The sequence below is a fragment of the Cavia porcellus genome, unplaced genomic scaffold (genome assembly GCF_034190915.1).
Source record: "Cavia porcellus strain 051 isolate PalLab524CR breed Dunkin Hartley unplaced genomic scaffold, mCavPor4.1 scaffold_1, whole genome shotgun sequence".
Lineage (NCBI taxonomy): Eukaryota > Metazoa > Chordata > Mammalia > Rodentia > Caviidae > Cavia > Cavia porcellus.
Window position 1 is genome coordinate 114,101,953 of NW_026947484.1, and position 21,264 is coordinate 114,123,216.

The following is a 21,264-nucleotide window of genomic DNA, read 5'->3' on the forward strand; positions in this document are numbered from 1 at the left end:
CTTTTTTTAAAAAGGCTTTTTTTTTATTTACCATAATACTTTGTAGAAGGAACAGGAAAAGAAATGTAAGGTCATTAATAACTTGGGTAAGCCAAAAATATGTCATGTAGATGACTTAATCTTATAATTTAAATTCTTGTTTATTACTCAGATTCTTTTGTAAGCTAAACTTTCTTTTCTTTAGGTACCAAAACAGAAATACAAAATTTCTACCAAAACCAATAAAGTCTATGATATTACTGAAAGAAAGGTAAGTTTAAAGGCTTCTTTCAATGTGTCAGTTAATTTTTAATATAATGTTGACTAGAATTTAAAAATAAAACTTGCCTGTTAAAAAAGAATCATGTCAAAAATTTGTTGTTGTTTAAAAGTACTTGAATTAAAGTAGTACTAAAAATCATTCCTTGTGTAAGCTTTAATTAAAACTTGAATACTTAAAAATCTAAAGTGCATATTGGCAAAAATCTGGGAAAGTAAATCATAGAACAAGATCCAGTAGCAGACTCGCCACATATGTGGATACATTTGATACATGACGGTAGAAATATTGGATAGTCATTGGGGAGAGGAAGGGCTTTTCAGTAATCCTGATACAGTTGTTATCCAGATGGAAAAAATGAAAATGACCCCATCTGTCATTCAAAGCAGATAGATTAAAGAACTAAATGTAAAAGTAGATCTTTTTTGAAAGTAGTATGAAAGATCATAAACTCAGAGAAGAATATCTTAATATAGAAAATTATAATCCATGGAAGAAGAACCGATATACTTTCTACATTAAAGCTTAAAACTTTCATTTATTAGAGGTTTCCAAAAAGTGAAAAGCCAGAGGTAAATATTTCCCACCTATAATAGACCATAGATTCATATTGAGAGTATATAATAAATAAACTGATAGGAAACTTTTATATAATACATTTGAATGACTAGTATGACTATATTAAGTACATTTTTTGGTGATGCTAGAGATTGAACCCAGACCCTTAAGCATGCTAGGCAAGTTCTCTTCCACTGAGCTACATCCCCAGCCACTTGGCATAATGTTTATGAGCACATCTTTCTATTTCTTTGTACATACCCTAAAGCAACTTTAATTTTTGCCTGTGTACACCAGTATAGTATGTTTATGAGAGAATGTTCATAGCTGGGTTAGCCAATGTGGTATATGCATACATTGAAATATTTAGTCTTAAAAGGAAGGAAAGTCTGACATGTTACAATATGGTTGAGCCTAAAGGACATATTAAATGAAGTAAGCCAGGGTAAAAAGACAAATGTTACTTGATTCCACTTAAATGAGGTATGTATTATAATCAGATTCATAAATAGAAAGCAGAATAGTGCTTTTCAGTGAATGGGAAATGTGGAGTTACTGTTTAATGGGGATAGTGTTCAGTTTTGTAAGGTGCAAAGACTTCCAAAGATGAATGCCAGTGATGATGCAACAGAATGAATTTAATGGCACTGAACTATACAATTAATGGCTCATATGGTACATTTCACATTATGTATATTTTACCAAAATTTTAATAAACTGTCACTAAAAACTTCATAAATAAGGGGCTGAGGATTTAGCTCAGCAGCATAAGCACCTGCCTTGCAAGCAGGCAGTCGTGAGTTAGATCCCCGGTACTGATAAAAAGGAAAAAGACAAAAAAAAAAAACTTCATAAATAACACTGAAGTGATAGCAAGAAATTAGAAACAACTCAGTGTCCATAAACAGTAAAGTGTAATACACTAATATAGTTCAATGTAATATATGACGAAAAAGCTATAACTACAAATTTTAAAAACAAAATTTGAACAAAAGAAAAGAATAACAATACTATTTCATTCAGATAAAGTTGCTGTATAACCAAAGTTGAATGCTGTTCTACAGGGATATACAATAGGTAATGAAGCTAAAGAAAAGCAAAAGAATGATTAATACCAAACGTATTATCTCTGGGAAATGTGGAGAGCTATACTGTTAGGGAGGAACACATAAAAACCTTCAAAGGTACTGTACCTTATTTCTGACCAAAGGTAATAGAAGATTCATGTGTTTTTGTTTTGCTCTTTCAACTATACATTTGTGTTTTATTCTTTCTTCTTTATATTGGTTGTTAACATATACTCTTCAGTCTTTTTGCAGCAATTTTTGTTACAAAGCATCTAAGTATTTTGAAGCACAAATTCCCAAAACTCCAGTATGGGTTCGAGAAGAAGACAGGTAATTTAAATCATTATTAATATACATTCATTCATTTTTCTAATAATTTCTTTTTTTTTTGAGCTAAGTTGAGAATAGGTTTAGTTTTCAGTAGTGTTATTTTTCACACATTTTTTGGGGAAATGTTTCCATTTTTAGAATAATTATTAAGAATTTTTGCCTCAGCCCATGTAGCTCTTGAGGTTCTTGGGGTGAAGGACCCCAAGAGGGTGAGAAAATAAAGAGACAAAAGCTAGGGTCAGGTGGAGCCCTTCCTCTCCTGATAGAAGAAACTGCTCAACCAGTGTAGCATGTTTATTTAAATACTTAGAAGAATGATGTCAATTTTAACCCCTCTGTAACCCACTGCTGGTATTATCTAGGGGCTTGGTGTTTTTCTGGATGGAAGCAATTTCTTCAGGTGGCTTTCCCTGGGTACTCTTTGTTTTTAGGATGACCATGCCACAACCACGTGGAAGCCCTGCATGTGTGGTCAGTTTCCAGCTTCAACAGCTCTCAACGTATTTTACACTTAAAATCCGAATACATGCAAATTCTATTTGTTTACTGTTTTAGCTTTAATCACCAAACTGGAGCTTTAACTTTAACTTTCTACTGTGCCAGAAATGTGTATGAACCTTGATCATCTCATAGTTCTGAATTAAGAATAGTAAATGTTTTTAGAAGATACTAGGTCTTGGAATCCAAGTGAACTCACTTAGAAACTGTGTATACTAAAGTTAAAAAGTTTTACTAATTCATTTCATTTTTATTAAAATTAGCACACTGTCAGCAGCACAAGCACTTGCCTGGCAAGTGCAAAGTTGTGAGTTCAATGCCTGGTACAAAAAAAAAAACAGCACAATGTTTTATAGATTTAAAGAGACCCAGTTTTTTTTTTAAAAAATAGAGTTTTGTTTGTTTGTTTGTTTGCTTGCTTGTTTTTACAAAAAAAAAGTTTATGGTCATTGCAGAGGTTTTGCCTCTTGGGGGATACTTAAACATCTGCAGTATTTTGCTAGATGCCAAATTTGAAAAAATTTGTCATAAAGAATGAAGCAATGTGATTCTATATAAAGGTAGCAAAAATCATTATGGTAATTGGACTATATTGTCTAGAAAGTTCAAAGGCTAAATGAGATTAAATAATACCCCATATAATTCATAGCTAAGTGTTACAACAACTCATTGTGGGAATAGAGTGAAGATCTATACTAACTAACCAAAATGTAATGAGATGCAATTAACTAAAGCACTTTGCCTCAAATTAAGAAAGCTTGAAGTCTTACCTGATGGCTATTATATTGTACCCCACTCTTAAATTCAACTGTGGTGATGACAGTGCCTCTGATAACAGATCTTTGCCTGTCAATCCAATCCTGTGTAGTTTCAAATATGTAAAATTTACCCATGGCCTTAATTGAATTAAACATAATGAGGACTAAATTGTTCATTGTTTCACAAATAACTGTCAAATTTCTCATCTGGGGATTATAAGATTATTGCGTTGTCCAAGATAACTGGAAAATTGCCCTTTTTTTACTTTTCACTCTCTTTTTCTCCTGTTTCAATATTTCTTTCACCAGACACCCATTTCAACCTTACAACAGTGATATATTCCATTCCCCAAGACCAGTGTTTTCTTAAATTATTGTTAACTTTGTTTCCAAAAGGCTCCTATATGCATTAAATTTAACCCTGTGTGCGTGCCGTCTTACATATGCCCCAAACTGTTTACCAAACCACCTTTTATGCTATCTCTTATTTTTTTCCTCATACTTACTTTAAACATAGTTATTGGTACTTCTTTTAGCTAATTTCTTTCCTTTAATCTTTTCCTAATATCATGCCATATTATGTTCAGAAGCCTACTTTCCCCCAGAAATTAAAACCCTGTCACTTTGTTCTTAAAATTCTTACTTATATGTCCTTGGCTACCTCACTAAAAAAAATGAAAATGGAATATGTTTGCCTAATCTAAACTAGTAATTTAAATCCAGAATGTGCATTATGTGCTTAGTTCCTGGCAGGAGCTACACATGGACGAGTACATACACACGCAAATGTATAAAAATCAACCTGTTTCCAGGCACTGTGGTGCACACATTAGTCTTAGGAGGTTGAGCTAGTAACATTGTTGTGAGTTCAAGGCCAGCCTGGGTTGTATAGTAAACTTGAGGTCAGCCTGAACTGTATGGTAAGATCTTGTCTTAAAAACAAACAAACAAATGAAAAACTTGTGAGTTTAATAATTAATTGAGATCGCAGAACAATTTTTTACCAACTGTATTGGGTATATGCAATGTAAGTGACTAAGATTAGGAAGTCGCCTAATGAAAAATAGTAAACAAAAGTAAGAAAAATTAATGGCGGTGGATTGGGGTATTGAACACAAACTCACTTGAAATAAGGAGTACATAGTAGTCCTCTCTTGGCCATGGTTTCACTTTCTGTTTCAGTTAACCCACTGTCAACTGTAGTCTGAAAATGTTAGATGGAAATTTCCAAAAATAAACAAAACTTGATATAAGTTTTACATTTCACAGCATTCTGAGTGATAAAAAATCTCCTATTTCTGTCCTGCCAGAATATGAATCACTTCTTTTTCCATTGTATCCATATTGTATACACTACTCACCTGTTAGTGACTATTAAAAAACAAACAAACACACACATATATGCCGTGTATGGTTTGGTACTATCCACAGTTTTAGGCATCCTCAGCGGGGTGGAATCTTGTAATGTATCTCTCATAGATTAAAGGAAATTTCTGTATATTGGGACAAGAAAAGGATAATGATAGCCAGTAATAAGAGGCCAAGTTAAGTTTGGTTTATTCTCAAGTACTGGGAAACCAGCAAAACTTTTTTGAGCAGAATTTAATATGGTGTTGGTTTAAAAGAAGAATTCTTCTTTAAGAAAGAATTACAATTAAAGAGCTTAAGGAAGGAATCCCTAGACTTAACCTAACAGCTTCATTAAACAATCTCAAAAAGGCTAAATTTTTTTAAGCTAGTGATAGATTCTGAATAAGACCAGGATTCTGTTCATTTTCCACATGATTAGAAGAAACCAATAAGTAATCTATAAATATATATTTGTCCCATTGTACATACTATAACAGTAACCCTTAATTTTATATTTTATTTTTCAGTTTTATAACCGTATCAGTTTATTTTTTATCTAGATGTAGCAGTGTTACTTTCACTTTACATTGTTAGGGACAAGATTTATTCCAATATCATTTAATGAGTCCACTAGAGGTCACTGTTTTTTGCACAAACTTTTTAGGGATTGTTTTTTGGTGTGTTGTTTTTTTGTTTTGTTTCATTTGGTCTTTCTTTTCCTTTTTTAAATTTTTATTTATTTATTTATTTGGTTTATTTCAATGTTTGTTAAAGATCAGAATCCTAGAATTCGCTATTTGGAAAAATTTGTTTAGCATATAAAAGTTGTTGAGACATATAAGTTCTGTGGAATGTGACACTTAAAAGAAGATCTCTCTGTTCATAGATGGTAAAGGGAATAATATTCAGAACTAGTCTTTTTTCTTTAAAGGGAAAATGTGACCCATTTTAAATAGGTATCATTTAGTATTTAATGCAGAAATATATTATTAGCTTAGTCATTGTACTAAGTAAAATTATTACCATAGTAGTAAATTAACAAATTTTAAAATAAAAGTAAAAATTTAAATCTACTGAAAGAATTAGATACCTTGTTGCAATGACTTCTAAATTGACTACTATCATGAATGCATTTTACACTGTGACCTGATGTATGCATATAACTGGGGGGAAAAGTTATTGAAATATCCATGTTATTTTCTACTCTTGCTTTTGTAAAATGCTGGTGGCAGTTCCCTTCGTCTGAAATTTGTTAACTGTTGCTTAGGTTTTTAAGTGTTTTATTGTAGAAGAGCTGCTTATCAGCATTAGACCTCATTCTGTCTCCTCATTTGGAAAAGTAGAAAGTTGCACTTAACCTATTCCTTTTAGTTCTATTATTTAAAAGTTCTGAGTCATTGTGTCTTTAGTCACTGCTACTGTCGTGAAGTTTTTTAGATAAGGAAATGTCTTATTTATAAATGAAAATTATCAGCGTAAGACTAGATAAACATACTATCTTATAACGAAGTCTGATTAAAGAATAAAAGTTACTGGCTTTAATAATTTGAATTCTTTAGTCTATAAAGATAAAGGTGATAAAGGATGGGACCAGTTTTTAAATTACAAAGAAAAGTCAGAAATATTTTAGTTTATATCCTGAACAATCTAAAGTTGACCTCTTTGGGGACACCCTGGTCTTATACACCTTTTGGAAATAGAATATCAATTTTGATCCTTCATTATTATGAACACACACCAGTATAAGTTTATTTTTCAGATTCTAAATTACTAAAATCTAGTAGTGTCCCTTAAAATTTATGAGCCATAGCATAGTATGTTTATTTTCTTATCAATACAGATGTGTACGTGACTACAAGAACAATTTAGACAAATTCATAGTAAATTTTAGTACCATACTTAGATCAAGACTTTGGAATCAGAAAGGCTTTGAAGTCCTTCATTTTTAAGATCTGAGAAAATATCTGAAATTTATCCTTAAAAGACAGGGAGAGCAACAGAACCTTTCACAAAATGAGTCTTAATCTCCTGTTAAAAACAAAGCATTGACCTGGAATGGTTTAGGTTATAAAGCAGTATGATGTTTCTCCTTGTGTCAATTAGTAATTTTTTACCCATTTAATGGCCAAAAATAGACTACATACAGTTTTGATACACTGAGGCTGTGTGCTGATTTAGGGAGTGATATGTTTATGTTTATAAGTCATCTTTGGTTCAGTTTAGGCTCAGAAAAGTTTTTGAAGGAGGAAATTTTCATGAATTGTGAGCCAGAAGCTATAAAGGAAGAACAAACAATGAAAAACAAATGTGATTTTGTAGACCAAATTGGAGTGAATGGTTAATGCTGACAGAGCTAAAAGCGCCATCATGTGGTCCAGAGTAGGGGATTTTCACACATCATTTCTTGGCAATAAACATAGTATAATCTCAGAGATGCGGAAGCCAAAAACCTCTGCAGAACTAACTTTTGTAACCTCTTCCTGAAGAGCCACCTCTGTTGCTCATTGTGCAAAATAAAAGCTTTCCAAAACAGATTTTAATATCTCAAAATATTTTTTGGAAAGTTCCCACTATGGGGGAGTTATAATATGCTGCTTCCATTGATTGTACGTTTTATATACATACATATATATCTCCAATAATAAAGACTGTACAAAAAATGTATATATACCTACACACACACTTTAGGAAAAGAAAAACTTGTGTGAATACTTTAATATTAAATGCCTTAAGACATTTGAGATTAATGGTCAAAAGCTACCTTTGACCTCTACAGTTACAGGAGGTGCTCAAGTGGTGGCCATTAGCTTCCAACATTTATTAGCACAGTGAGCTGCTGCTTGGGTAACCTGGATCATTGAAATTGCTCCACATGGTTTTTCAGTTTCTTCTCTAAGGACTGGTGGTATAGTGGGTTTTTTGCAATATACAATATTCCCTAGAGTCTCCCATATAAGGGTAATACCATCTGCTGAAAAAACATCATACTATATTTCTTTTCCTGAAGTGTGTATACATTTTTTGGCAGACTCTCTATATGTACACACATGCATGTGTATATGTACATATTTTAAGTAACATGCATATACATTCATATATACATACATACTCAAGTTATTCCTAGTTTTAGGTTTACTTTGGTAAACTTAATCATTTAATTTATGTCTTAGTAGAAATAAAATGAAACATGAAGGAAGTTTTAACTGAGCTGGCTACTTGTTTTTTTAGTTGACCTCCCAGAACCAGATGCAGGGCAGTTTGAATTGTGAAAAAGGGAATGGAAGATATTTAGCATAAAAGAGGAAGAACGATTTTAACAAAAAGTTAAAAGTTCATCCAAGAAGTACAGAAAAGAAAGCTAGGTAATTTAGAGCCTTTAACAAATTGAGATTATATATTGAACCTTTCCTCTTAATTCCTGAGTAAACTCAAATTTATTTTAATATCTGGTACCATTCTCTATTTTATACATTGGGAATCAGGAGTAGTAGTGTCAGTTAAACAGTTAACATCAAGAAATGGGGGTTGGGGATTTAGCTCAGCGGCATAAGCGCCTGCCTTGCAAGCAGGCAGTCGTGAGTTCAATCCCCGGTACCGATAAAAAGGAAAAAGACCAAAAAAAAAGATTCTACTAAACATCAAGAAATGACAATGAGTGTTTTCTTTGCCGGAAGTCAGAAAAATTAAACAAAAGAGAATTAAAGTACAGAAAATTCCTATGAGAGGGATTAAGCAAAGGCGGTGTCCTCACAACCTTTTTTGTGGTATCCTTTTTAGGAATCTTTTTTCTGACATTAATCGCAACATGCTGAGGAAAGATTGAAGACTTAAAAATCCAGCTTGAGTTTTGAAACTAGATTTATTAATTGTTAGCTATGTGATCTGAGGAAGTCAGTTAACCTCTCAAAGCTTCAGTTTCCTTACCTGTAAAAAATAAAGTTGTAACCTGTGTGAAGATAAAATAATATATAAGCTACCAAGGGTGCAATTTAGAAGAAAAAGTATTGGAGAACAATGATGGTGACAGCTGTACAATACACGTGTGCTTAAAGTAAATGCACTGAACTATATACCTAAAAATGCATGAAATAATAAATTTTTTTTTATCTGTACCGGGGATCGAACTCATGACCGCCTGCTTGCAAGGCAGGTGCTTATGCCGCTGAGCTAAATCCCCAGCCCCAATAAATTTATTTTTATAGAAAAAGGTAAAACAAAATAATAGAATAACAATAATGTGTTACATGTTATCTTTAAAGTAGTTGTTCAGGGTAAAAGATATGGGCACAAAAATTTCTCCAATTGATATTAGCACAAATCTTCCCTTGTAATGAATTAAGGAACATGAATAGTATAACTTGCATTTCTTCCCTTCTCCCTTTCCTATCTATTTATATCCTTTCCCCCTTGCCTATTTATTGTGCATTTTAGACCTTATTTACTCAAAGTTTTTTATACCAGGGAAACAATGTGATGTTTATACATGTGAATCAGATTTATTTCACTATGAGTATGGTCTTAAGTTATATCTATTTACCTATAAAAGTCTCAAATTTATCCTTCTTTATGGCTGAGCAGAACTCCATTGTGTAAAAATATCACACACTTCTGTTTTATCCTTTCATTGGTTGTTGGGCATCTGGGTTGTTTCTAAGACTTATCTGTTATAGACTGTGCTCCTATAAACATGGGTGCATACATATCTCTGTGGTATGTTTTTTAATTCTTCTGGGAAGATACCCAAAAGGAGAAGAGCTGGGTAGAATGGAACCTCTAATCCTAGTTTTTTGAGGAATCTCCACACTGATTTCCACAGTGGTTGCATCAGTCTGCACTGCTACCAACAGTGGAGAAGGGTTCCTTTTTCCCCACACCCCTGCCAGTGTTTGTTATTGGTTGATTTTTTGATGTTCGACATTCTTTCTGGGGTGAGATGGAATCTCAGTGTTACTTTAATTTGCTTCTCTCAACCTATAATGTTGAACATTTTTTTCAAATATTTATTTGCCTTTTGTATTTTTTCTGAAAAGTACATATTTATCTCAGATGCCTGTTTTTGGTTTGGGTTTTTTAATTTGGGGGGCTCTGGTGTTTTTCAGTACTTTATACGTTCTCAATAAAAAGTCCTTTATCTGAGGGCCATTTGGCTAAAATTTTTCCCATTCCATGTTGTCTTTTCACTGTTGGTGATTTCTTTTGGTGTGTAAAAGCTTTTTAATAAGACAAGATCCCAGTTGTTGATTCTTTGAAGTTGGATTAGTAAATTTACTGTTACATATATTTTATCACAACTTTTAAATTTAATACATTTTTATTTACTTAATTGTGTAACTTGAGCCTAGAAGCTGGTGCATGCTAAGCACTCAGTCTGCTAATGAACTACAAATGCCTCTGGCCCTTTACCTACCTACTATGTAGTAGGCACTTACATATATTAATTTTTCTTTTATGTTCAGAAACTAGATTTGCTTTTAATTTTCAAAAATATCAGGCCTGGTGCAGTGTTGTGTACTGCAGGCCTACTTACTTAGGAGGCAGAGAAAGAAGGACTATCTGAGTTCCAAAGGTCAAGGCTAACCTTAGCAACATAGTGAGTTTTCATCTCCAAGAGAGAATAAAGTTGTGGAGCTGGGGATTTCTCATAAAACTATTTTAAGTTGTTGCATCACAATAACATTTATGCTAGGTGTGGTGGTGTACACTTGTAGTCCCATTACTCGGCAGGTCCAGAGGCCATGGCAGAAAGGTAACTGAATTTGAAGCCAGTGTGAGATACATAGTGAGTTTAAAGCCAGCTAGAATGGTAGAGCAAAACCCTGTCCCAAAAAGACAAAAAAAAAAAAAGTTTACATTTTGATTAGGCATACTCAGATCTCATTCTTTTTGGTATTCTTTCAAGATCTTAAAATAACTTCCAGTTTGTGACCACAACCTCCATCTCATCTGCAGCTATTAGTCTGTTTTTAACCTCATTTTGACCTCTTTGTCTCCCCCAGCTTTGTTCTTCTGGATTGGCAGACCCTTATATTTTTTTCTTGGGTCCTGTCAGCCGTTACAGTTTTGTCTTCTCAAGACTATGCTAGGTGGTTTCTCCTTTAACCTTTTGTCCTGTCTACCTTCTCAAGCTTCAGACATATTTTATTTTTCTGTGATAAGATTGCTAAACATGATTGGAGGAAGCTCTCAAATTAGAACATTAGTACTTTAAGCTATCTCACTTAATACAGTTCTCACAGCATTCTTAAGGAAATATTATATTATCTGTTTTATAGATGGTTGAACTGAGACTTGGAGGCTTGTAGTGATATAGGAAAGGATACCTGGCTGAGATAGAGAAATTTGACATTTAAGCCCAGTAGATTTGTCTGGCACCAAGCCTACCCTCTGCATTCTTTTGGCCTTGTTCACCATTGTTTACTCCATTTTCTCCTCTTCATTTCTTACTAGCTATGTGATACATTCAGATCTTTTCTGCTAAACCCTGAAGCTACTGATTTATTGAAACAGTTGAGGACATTGAGCAGCATCTCTTTCAATATTATTTTCTTCATATGGGCTCTACTTCTCTTTCTCCTCATTGCTAATATATCACATTCCTCTTTGTTAGTGATTATATTCTCTCTTCAGGACTTTACCTTATGACTTATTCTCCCTCTGTTGAGATTTCCTTTTATACTGATTCTCCTCCTTAAAAAACAAAAAAAGAAAAATATCCATTAGATTTACCAATCTTATAATAATTGGTGATAAGTTACCAAGAGCCATTTCAGAGGAGTGATTGGTATAGAGTCCACAAGGCAGAGAATTGATAAGTGAATAAAAGATAAAGGAATTGAAAATGATGAGTGCAGTCTTCTTTACTGACAGGACCCAAGAAAAACATATAAAGGTCTGCCAATCCAGAAGAACAAAGCTGGGGGAGACAAAGAGGTCAAAATGAGGTTAAAAGCCTATGTGGTTGAAGGACAGGGCTAGGATTTTTTGTTTTTATAGAAGTAGAGTAGCTTTAAGCATCACAGCATTTTTTTTTTTAAAGGAAGGAGTGTGACTATGTGAATAAAACCCCAACACAAGATTCATAGGGTTAACTTCAACAGCCTTTGTATACAAACTGATGTCTTTTTTTTCCCCCTTTTCAGGTAGACTGATTTTCTTGAACAGCTTTAGGTTCACTGTAAAAATTAACAGAAGGTAGAGAGAATCCTCATAGATCCCCCCTGTACAAAGTGATCTATATTTATAAGCCCAACTGAAATGATTCCTCTCTGAAACTTTGATTGGCTCAGGAACAAGTTTTTCCTTCGTCTCTAATTTACTATTGCAGCATTTCTTGTGGAACTTAACAGATACTGTCTTGAATTATTTGGTGTAACTGTGATTTAAAATTTTTTTTACCATTACAGTAGCTTATATGACTGACAGTTAATATGAAAACTTACACAGCCCAATTTTTAAATTATAGTAAAACAGTCCCTTTGGAGAGGGCATGTGGACTTCTCTGCTGAACAGCTATTATTTGTACTTGTTTCAAGACTTATAACATGATACTCTTTCTTAGTATTACCATCACGTCTTTCCTAGTATTACTATCACGTCTTTCCTAGTATTACCATCATGTCTGTGACTAGCTAATTATAGGTAGCTGCTATGACTAGAATTTTATTGAGTGGAAAGCAGTGGGCAGATAGGATAATTGGAATGCATGGAAGAGCATCCTCTTAGCTAAGAGGTAACGGAAAATTAAAAGTAAATCACTTTGAAACAGTTCTGTGCTCATCAACTTTAATTTTTTAATTTTAGTCTTAGAGATTCTTGAGCTGCTTAAGAATCTCCTGAGCAGGAATGGCAACTAATTGACCTAACCCTATATGCCTCCTGATTTGTGGTACTAAGAAGCACTATGATAGGAAAGAATGGCTTAGTTAGTGGGGCTTTCCTCAACTGAGAAGATTGACAAGAGAGCCCGTTCCCTATCATGCCTCCTGTGTTTGAACAAAAGACAAATGTATTGTCTAGAGAATAGTTTCATCATTGATGTTAATAACACAGATATTTAATAAGATGTTGATGTTTAATACAGAAAAATAATTGTGACTCGCATTTTTTACTGGTAGCCTTGAAATGTCATAATTCAAAGGAGTTTGGCTTTCTTCATATATTAAAATATGACCTTTTAATTGAAAAATGTGCAGCATCACAAAGTCAATGGACTCTTACTTCGGGCCATAAATGAGATTTATATGTCAAGTGCATTACCTTGTCTGTAATGTACACATAGGCCCATATCAGTAAGTGTGTTTGCAGATATGTGGGTGTAGGGGGGTTTTTTGTTTATTTGTTTGTGTTTTTGTTTCTTGGCTTTTTGAGACAGGGTGTTCCTATGCAATTTGGGCTGGCCTGGAACTCGCAGTGTAGCGCAGACTGGTCTGGAACTTGGAATGATTCCCCTGTCTCAGCCTCCCGAGTACTGGGATTACAGCAGTGTGCCACCATGCCCAGCCAATGTATTTTATAAGTACTGGTGTTTGAACTGAGCCATTTTTAAAAAATCTTTAATTTGAAACAGAGTCTTACTAAGTCGCCCAACCTGTCCTTGAATTTTGAATCTTCCTGCCTCAGCCTCCTGTGTAGCTGGGATTATAGGCCTGCACCACCATACCTAACTCTTAGTTTCATTTTGTATATTATGTTTTTCAGTTTTTAGAAGGCATATTTGGGGATTTGGAGGTATAACTCAGTGAAAGAATACTTTCCTGGTATGTACGATTCTCTGACTTCAATCCCCAGCACCAATAAATAAGTAGGTAGGTAGGTAGGTAGGTAGGTAGCATTTTCAGAGTCACTTTAGAAGTATTTTTCCTGTCCTTATGAATTCATTTGGTATTTGTTCCTTTTTTTGTCTGGTGTGAGTATGTGTCTGCATGTCACTGTCTGTGATGTTTGGAAGAATATGCCTCCCTTTTTAATATCATGATGGCAAATGAGATTTCTGATATTGAATAGCCAATTTGTTCTTAGAGTTAAAGTAAATCACTCAAACTACATAATGAGGTATGTGATCATAATATATATACACTATAAATGTTTAAGTGTTTTAAAAGATTTATTACAATAAGACACAATGGTAGTAATCTCCTTCAAAACACTTCTCTTTGCTATGAGCATACTTGTTTCATCATCTTTACCACTTTTTGAAGCAGTTCTAGAAATCGTCTTTGGTAAGTGTCTTTACAAGATGTTATTTAAAATATAGTGAATGAGCCAGATGTGGTACCAGTGTGCACCTATAATCCCAGCATTTGGGAAGCTGAGGTAGGCAGTTTGAGGCTAGTCTGAACTATGAAGTGAGGCTCTGTGTCCAAAAACAAAAAAATAGTGAATAGTGCCGAGTGCCATCCAATGGAAAAGCTAACTTATAAAAATGGTATAATATGGCCTCATCTACCTTATTTACTGGATCTGTTTAGTTGGGATCTCTAGCTCTTGCCCAAAGTCAAAATGACTGTGAAAGGTAAATGTTTTTAACTGATGTGTAACATTAAGGCAGCCATGACAGTGTGACTAAAGATACTCAAGAAAGAAGACTTCCCAAAACTGTTTCAGACAATAGCAAGAACAATAGAATAAGTGTTTTTGAAGCAAAAAGGAATATCTTGAGGGAAATTAATGGCAATCTGTCTTTTTCTTAATGGGACTTTTTACATTTAAACATTCACCGTATTTATCATACCTCATAATTCACACTCATAGTACAATATAACTGCTTTCTCAGAAATTAAAGATACTTATTGGCTATATAACAGTATTATAAATGTACTGTAAGCTACCCTGAAGCAGCTTGAAGAAAATATCCTTATTGGAACTGTTCTCTATGTTGTCTACCCAATATAATTATCAAAAGCATTTGAAAGCATTTGACCTGTCAGTTGCCTTCAACTTTCTATTTCTATGTTTTTGTCACAGACAACCTGATTTTCAGCTCCTAAAGGAAGGACAAAGGTATGGTTAAATCAGTATCAATTACCTTCTATATAGTATTCATGTTAATAAAAACATTAGGAGTGTCCTAAGTGATATGAGCTCTTAGATTTCTGTGCTGATGCATTTTAAGTGTCCTATTCTAACGCACAGAAAGAAATATTTGATGTGTTCAGCTTTTGTGATGGTAAAATGATGTATTTGATCTGTATGATTTATTGTACAGCTGTTCCTACTATGGAAGTCTAATTGAACATGTTGAAATATGGCCCAAACAAAACCTCCATCTCAGATTCTGTGTTTCTTTGTCAGCTAGATTGTGCCAATTACATTTGTTGAAAGGTCTTTATGATCTTATTTTACAGGAGTTCAAGACATTGTTATATCAGTTATTTAAATATTTGAAAGCACATCTAAAGCATTAATATAAATCCCAGGTTGTGATTTTTTTTTTTTTTTTCTGAACCCTCCTCATAGTATTCCTTGCCTAACTTTGGCTATCCAAATATCTCCTTTGACTCTCACAATAAACGGTCCTAGTTATTAGTCACTACCTTAGACACATAATAGGTACCATAGTAAGACGTTTATTAATGCATCTTTTTATAGCTTCAGCCTTGAATGGGAAAAATAAAATTGCTTTTAAGTTCTGAGAGAAAGTATGAAATACATGAAAGTTGAATTGATTTTTTAAATCATGCTTACTTTTCTTTTTATATGATAGTTCCCTATTTGATTAGATTCTAACTTTTTTAAAAATGACAATACTGAAAAAGTGTGTCATCTTTTCTCCATTCCCATCCACAAACTTGCTTTCAGCTTTCTTTTCCCTACCTTTTTTATTTTATACTTCCCCATAGCATATTTTTCTTGGCCCAGAAACTTCCCCATTTTATTGTTTTAAAGTTCTGCTATGTATATTTGCATGAAAACAATTGCTTACTCATCCTTAATTTGTTTCAGGTTGAATTACCAAAGCTACTCTACTCTTTGCCTTCCATCTTTATAATTTCTAATCTTATTCAAATCTAATATTAAAAAACATAGTTAAAGGAACAACTCTTGTCTTTCTTTGTTGTCATTCTGTTGGAACTCTCAAAAATTTTTCAAATTTAAATGTCTTTTATTAGAAAATGTTAGCTTGCCAACTTTATTTTCTGCTATGACTTTCTTGTGTTTTTCATTCTATGGAATTTTCTGTATGAAACAGTGAGAATTAGAAAATATTCCTCTATCTTTCAAACTTTAACAGAGTTCCTATAATGTGTTTTTTGAGAAGCCAGTAATGAAATTCTCAAAACATAAGCTTTTTAAAAATGTCTACTGAAAGCAGACGCAGAAACAATAGATAAAAACTCAAATAACTCAGTAAAATAGAATTGTTAAAGTTTTGTTCTTATTTTGCTTTAACCATTTAAAAATAATTGGAGGATGGGGGAAATGGGTAAAAAGAAGAAAGATGAAAGAACTATATCAAATATATATTACATATAGAAAAATTATAGCATTTTAAAATGTATATAGCAGCACTTATAAGTAAGAGTATGCCTAGGGAATAAAATTTCTACCTTAAGAGTTACAAATTGTAAATAACCTTGGAAGATTTTGCTTTCCTGTTATAGTTACTGTGTTTATCTTTCATTTTTTTGCAGTGGCCATTCAGGAGAAGAAGTACAGTTATACAGTAAAGCCATTAAAACATCAGATATTGATAATCCTGGTCATTTTGAAAAGGAATATGAATCTAGTTCTTCTACCACTTGTAGTGATAATAGCAGTGATAATGAACAAGATTTTGTTTCCTCCATTCTACCAGGAAATGGGCCAAATGCAATGGGTACAGGGCCACAGCTGCACAAAAAAGGCATAAGGAAAAAGAAAACTGGTCAAAAAACTAACTCCGCACTCAAAGACAAAGAACAGACACTAGTAGAAGTCACTGAGCAGTTAGGCATTTGCACATTAGATAATCAAAAGAAAGCTGCTGCTTGTGAACTTCCTTTTCAAAAAGAAAGAATTTCTTCAAAAAATCCTTCACATGCAAGATTAAATGCTTTAGGATATTTTGAAAACAAATGTAATACATCAGAAGTAACTCTTGTAGGTATAAGTAAGAAAAGTGCTGCGCATTTTAAGAAGAAATTTGCCAAATCAAATCAAGTTTCTAGTTCAGTGCAGATGTGTCCTGAAATTGCAAAGATGAACTTACTTAAAGTTCTGAGGGAGACTTTGATTGAGTGGAAGACAGAAGAAACTTTGAGATTTTTGTATGGCCAAAAGTGTGCTTCTGTATGTTTGAAACCCTCTTCAACTTGTGTAGTTAATGAAGAACTTGATGAAGATGACATAAACTCTGATTCCGATAATCACTCCCTTCCTTTACGGGGACCTCAGAGTAGCCTGGATGAGTCTTTACCTTTCAGAGGCTCAGATACAGCTGTTAAGACACTACCAAGTTATGAGTCCTTGAAAAAAGAAACTGAAACATTCAATCTGAGGATCAGGGAATTTTATAGAGGACAGTATGTTTTGAATGAAGATACCACCATATCACAAGACTCAGAAGAGGTATGTCTTGATGAGTTTTGGGGGTTCCTAGCATTTGGAAAATTGATCATAAACAAATCTTGGAGCAGGAATATGTATATTAAATGTTAAATTTTAAACTTTTTTAGTAATTCTATCTTTTGGTTTAACATACTGTCTTCACTATTGGCATTACTATTTTATAATTGTGTTGAAGTTTGTTCTTAGTAAGTTTTCTTAAGCGTGTAATACATGTTTTTTTCTCTGATTGGCAAGAGTAGACTAGAAAGATTAACTATATTTTCTTAAAATTTGTTCATGTAATAATAGTGGACTCTGAAGAGGCTTCTTCATTGTTATGAATTCTTCAAATTCCTATGTGGAATGTTTGTGTTTTATTTTCCATGTGACTTAATGCAATAGAATAGACTTATTAATTGAATAGTAAAATATTCATCTGAATAATATATGGCAACCATGTACACTTAATATATTAGAGGTGAAATAATAAAGGAGACTTACTGGGAAAATAATGGGTATGGAGAATGGAAAATACATTCAGATAGATTTAGATTTCAGTATCTGTTGTGATTTACTTGTTGTACAAGAAGTTAGTTTCTTGAGTCTGTTTCCTCATCTGTAAGTGGTACTACTAATACCTTCCCTTGCTCAGTTGTTTTAAAAATAACATATGGCACTTACACAGTGCATGATGTATGATAGGTTTTCAGTTAGTAGTCTTAATATGTCAAAACTGAATGTATGCCACTAATATTTAGGAAAAATCTTTTAGTATTTCTAGTCCCTAGTTGTGATAGGTACTGTCTGGGAACCAAAATCATTTGGTGTAAGAAAAAATAGGTAATAACCTTGTTTTTATCATGAAACTTTGCTACTAAAGACTTCTGAGTAAGCATGGCTCTAAATTTAAAAATATATTTGAAGATTTGAAAAGAGGATAGAAGAGGAAACATAGTAAAACTTTAGAAACTTCTGGCCAGGCATAGTGGTACACACTTCTAATCTTAATACTCAGAAGGCTGAAGTAGAAGTATCACTGCAAATTTGAGTTTGACGCCAGCTTGGGCTATATAGTGAGCTCAAAGCCAGCCTGAATTATATAGCAAGACTCTCAAACAAGGAACATAAATTTATTTCTATACAATTTTTTTCTAGCCTAGCACATATTTGAACACACATTAACTGTATTACTAGACAGCATCCAAAACTTATATTAAGCTGGCAGAATCAGTGGCATCTCACACTACGCTCCATAAACCTACTATTTTATATCACTTTTTAAAATCATTTCTTTGCTTATAAAAAAAGGGAGAGGGGCTGGGGATTTAGCTTAGTGGCATAAGCGCCTGCTTACAAGCACGAGGTCGTGAGTTCAATCCCTGGTACTGAAAAAAAAAAAAGGGAGAAAGTAATACCTGAAACTTACTATTTTTTCTATTGTTCCATAATACTTTAAATATTTTCATTGCAATATAAATGAGAGGACCAGGGATTCAGCTCAGTGGCTTAAATGCCTGTGAGAATATAGCTCATTGAAAATTCACATATGAATACACCCATATGATCAAAACCAAGAAACCAATCATTACAACTAAACTAGATTCCACTAACATCTATTCTTAATCACTCTTTCTAAAATTAATGACTACTATAATAAATTAGGTATCCATCTTATCTGATGTAGTGTCATGTTTGTGAGTCATTTGTGTTGTTATATGTAGTATAGTTTATTCTTTTGTTGCTGTAGGATTCCATTATATGAATACAGTATACCCTCATCCTTCGGGGATATGTTCTGTGACTCCCAGTGAATGCTTAAAGCCAGGGAGAATGCCAAGTTTTGTATGTTTTTTCCTAAACATCTACACCAGGAGTGGCACACATGCCTCAGCAGGCTGTTTGTATCATTGAAAACTCTAAAAGGTTCTCCATCACTAATATACACCTACAGTAAGTTTAGTTTTTTAAAATTGGCACAGTAAAAGATTGACAGCAATCACAATAGAACAGTTGTAACTTCACAAAGTTGTATGAATGTAGTCTTTCTCAAAATATTTTGCCACATTCATCTTTCTTGTCATGATGGGAGATAGTACAGGGCCTATCTGATATACAAAGTAAGGTGAATGATGTAGGCATTGTGGTGTAATGTTAGGTGTAATGTTCACTTTCTAATGATGTGTCCAGAAAATCATCTGCTTCAGGTGATTCTGGATCATCATCAAGCCATGATAATGTCAGTCATTGGATGTCAGTTACAGATGATATCAGTCATTGGGGATCTTTGGTAGTTGAAGGTATATTTTGCTGAAACATTTTGGAAACATTATTATGATCCTTCAGCAATGATGCAAGTGACTTTAATGCTGTGTTCCATCCAAGGATGATATTCTGTAATTTTGTCCACTAGTATCTGTGATTTGAAACACTTGAGCAAGTTTGAGTAGTGGCAGTTTTTGCTGATTACTTCAGTTTCTTCATCTCCCACTTCCTCTGTAGATGACTCAAAAGTTCTTCCAGTTCCTTGCTTGCTTATAATTTTTGATAGCCTTCATTAAGTTTCCACTTCATCAAACATATTAGTAAATCTTTCTCCACTAAACTGCACAAGCTATTTTCATAAATTCTCCATCAAATCTTAAGCCTTTAAAATTATTATGACCTCACTTCAAAAGTTCTTCAAGGAGGCATTTACAGTGTCTGGTTTCAACTCATCCATTGCAGCTTTAGTGAATGCTGCTGTGTCAGCAATAGCAAATGATTTCTGGTACTGTCATTAAGTCCATATTAGGATCTGCCTCTATTGCTAATCAAATAGCTGGTGGGTACATGTGGATTTGGGAAAGCAAATAATACCCTGACAGAGGGGCTGAAATCAGAAGGTTGTATTTAGAGATTAAAGCACAACTTTATATACTTCACATTTTTGCTTTCATAGCTAACAGATTTAGGACAGTCAGGTGTATTGCCTTTTATTAAATCAGACGTTAATTCCAGCCCTTCCTCAACTGGGATAAAGCATCAGTGGATCCATTCCACAAACAAGGTAGTTGTCCCTTCCATTTTCTGATTATGCAGCTAGAACAAAGGCAGAAATATTTTACTATCTTTCCAAGAGTGCATGAGTTCTTACTGCTTGACTTACATGTCTTAGTTGCCATATCCAGATTTAATCTGTCCTTCCATGTTTTATGTGCTGTACTTTTATGAATGTAGGTTCTATTGGGCATCATCATTTATGAGGCCCCAGTTTCATCATAGTAGAGGACATGTTTTGAATGGTGCTTTTCTCTTTAATCAATTCTGACAAAAATGTGGCGGTAACTTCTTCATTGGCAGGTGCAGTCTATCCAGTCCAAACTAATTTCTGAATCAGTGTCACTGCTTGATATCACTCATTTCAGGTATCCCTTGCTAAAGTCTTCATACAAGATTAATATTTTCTGGAACAACAAGTTGCTGTCATTTGGAACATATTTTCTGTTCTTGTCTTCTACTTGCAAGTTATAATGTCTTTTCCATGTTAACTTACTAGTCACTAATCATTGTAGATGAAGCTTTTGGAGTTTGCGATGTGACAGCAAAATTAGCATGAATTTCTTTTTCTTTCACAATTTCATGATATTGTTTATTTTTACTGTAGATATTAGCAATCACAGCATACTATAGTTTTTCTTAAGTGAAGAATTTTCACATTTTCGCTTAAAGCACTTTTCAGTTTCTCTCAAGCTTATCTGAACTGCTACCATCACTACCCTTGTACTTCAAGCCATTTCTAAGTAAAATAAAGTCTACCTGAACACAGAATCTATGATACCCACCGCTGTTGATCTGTAGCTACCAAGTGACTAACAGGATAGAGTGACATATAAACTGAATATGCTGGATAGAAGGATGTTTTATGTCCCTTGCTAGGTGG

General features: G+C 33.6%; 1 protein-coding gene across 3 annotated transcripts in view; it reads left to right on the forward strand.

Moving 5' to 3' along the window:
- Nucleotides 1–21,264, forward strand: part of Rpap2 (RNA polymerase II associated protein 2) — an 86,273-nt gene that overhangs the window by 7,235 nt on the left and 57,774 nt on the right. For all 3 annotated transcript variants that reach the window (XM_063254211.1, XM_063254213.1, XM_063254214.1), the window contains exons 5-8: nt 185–250; nt 2,126–2,214; nt 14,784–14,819; nt 16,451–17,366. In XM_063254211.1, the coding sequence (XP_063110281.1) occupies nt 185–250; nt 2,126–2,214; nt 14,784–14,819; nt 16,451–17,366 (1,107 nt within the window). The remainder of the gene's footprint in view (nt 1–184; nt 251–2,125; nt 2,215–14,783; nt 14,820–16,450; nt 17,367–21,264) is intronic.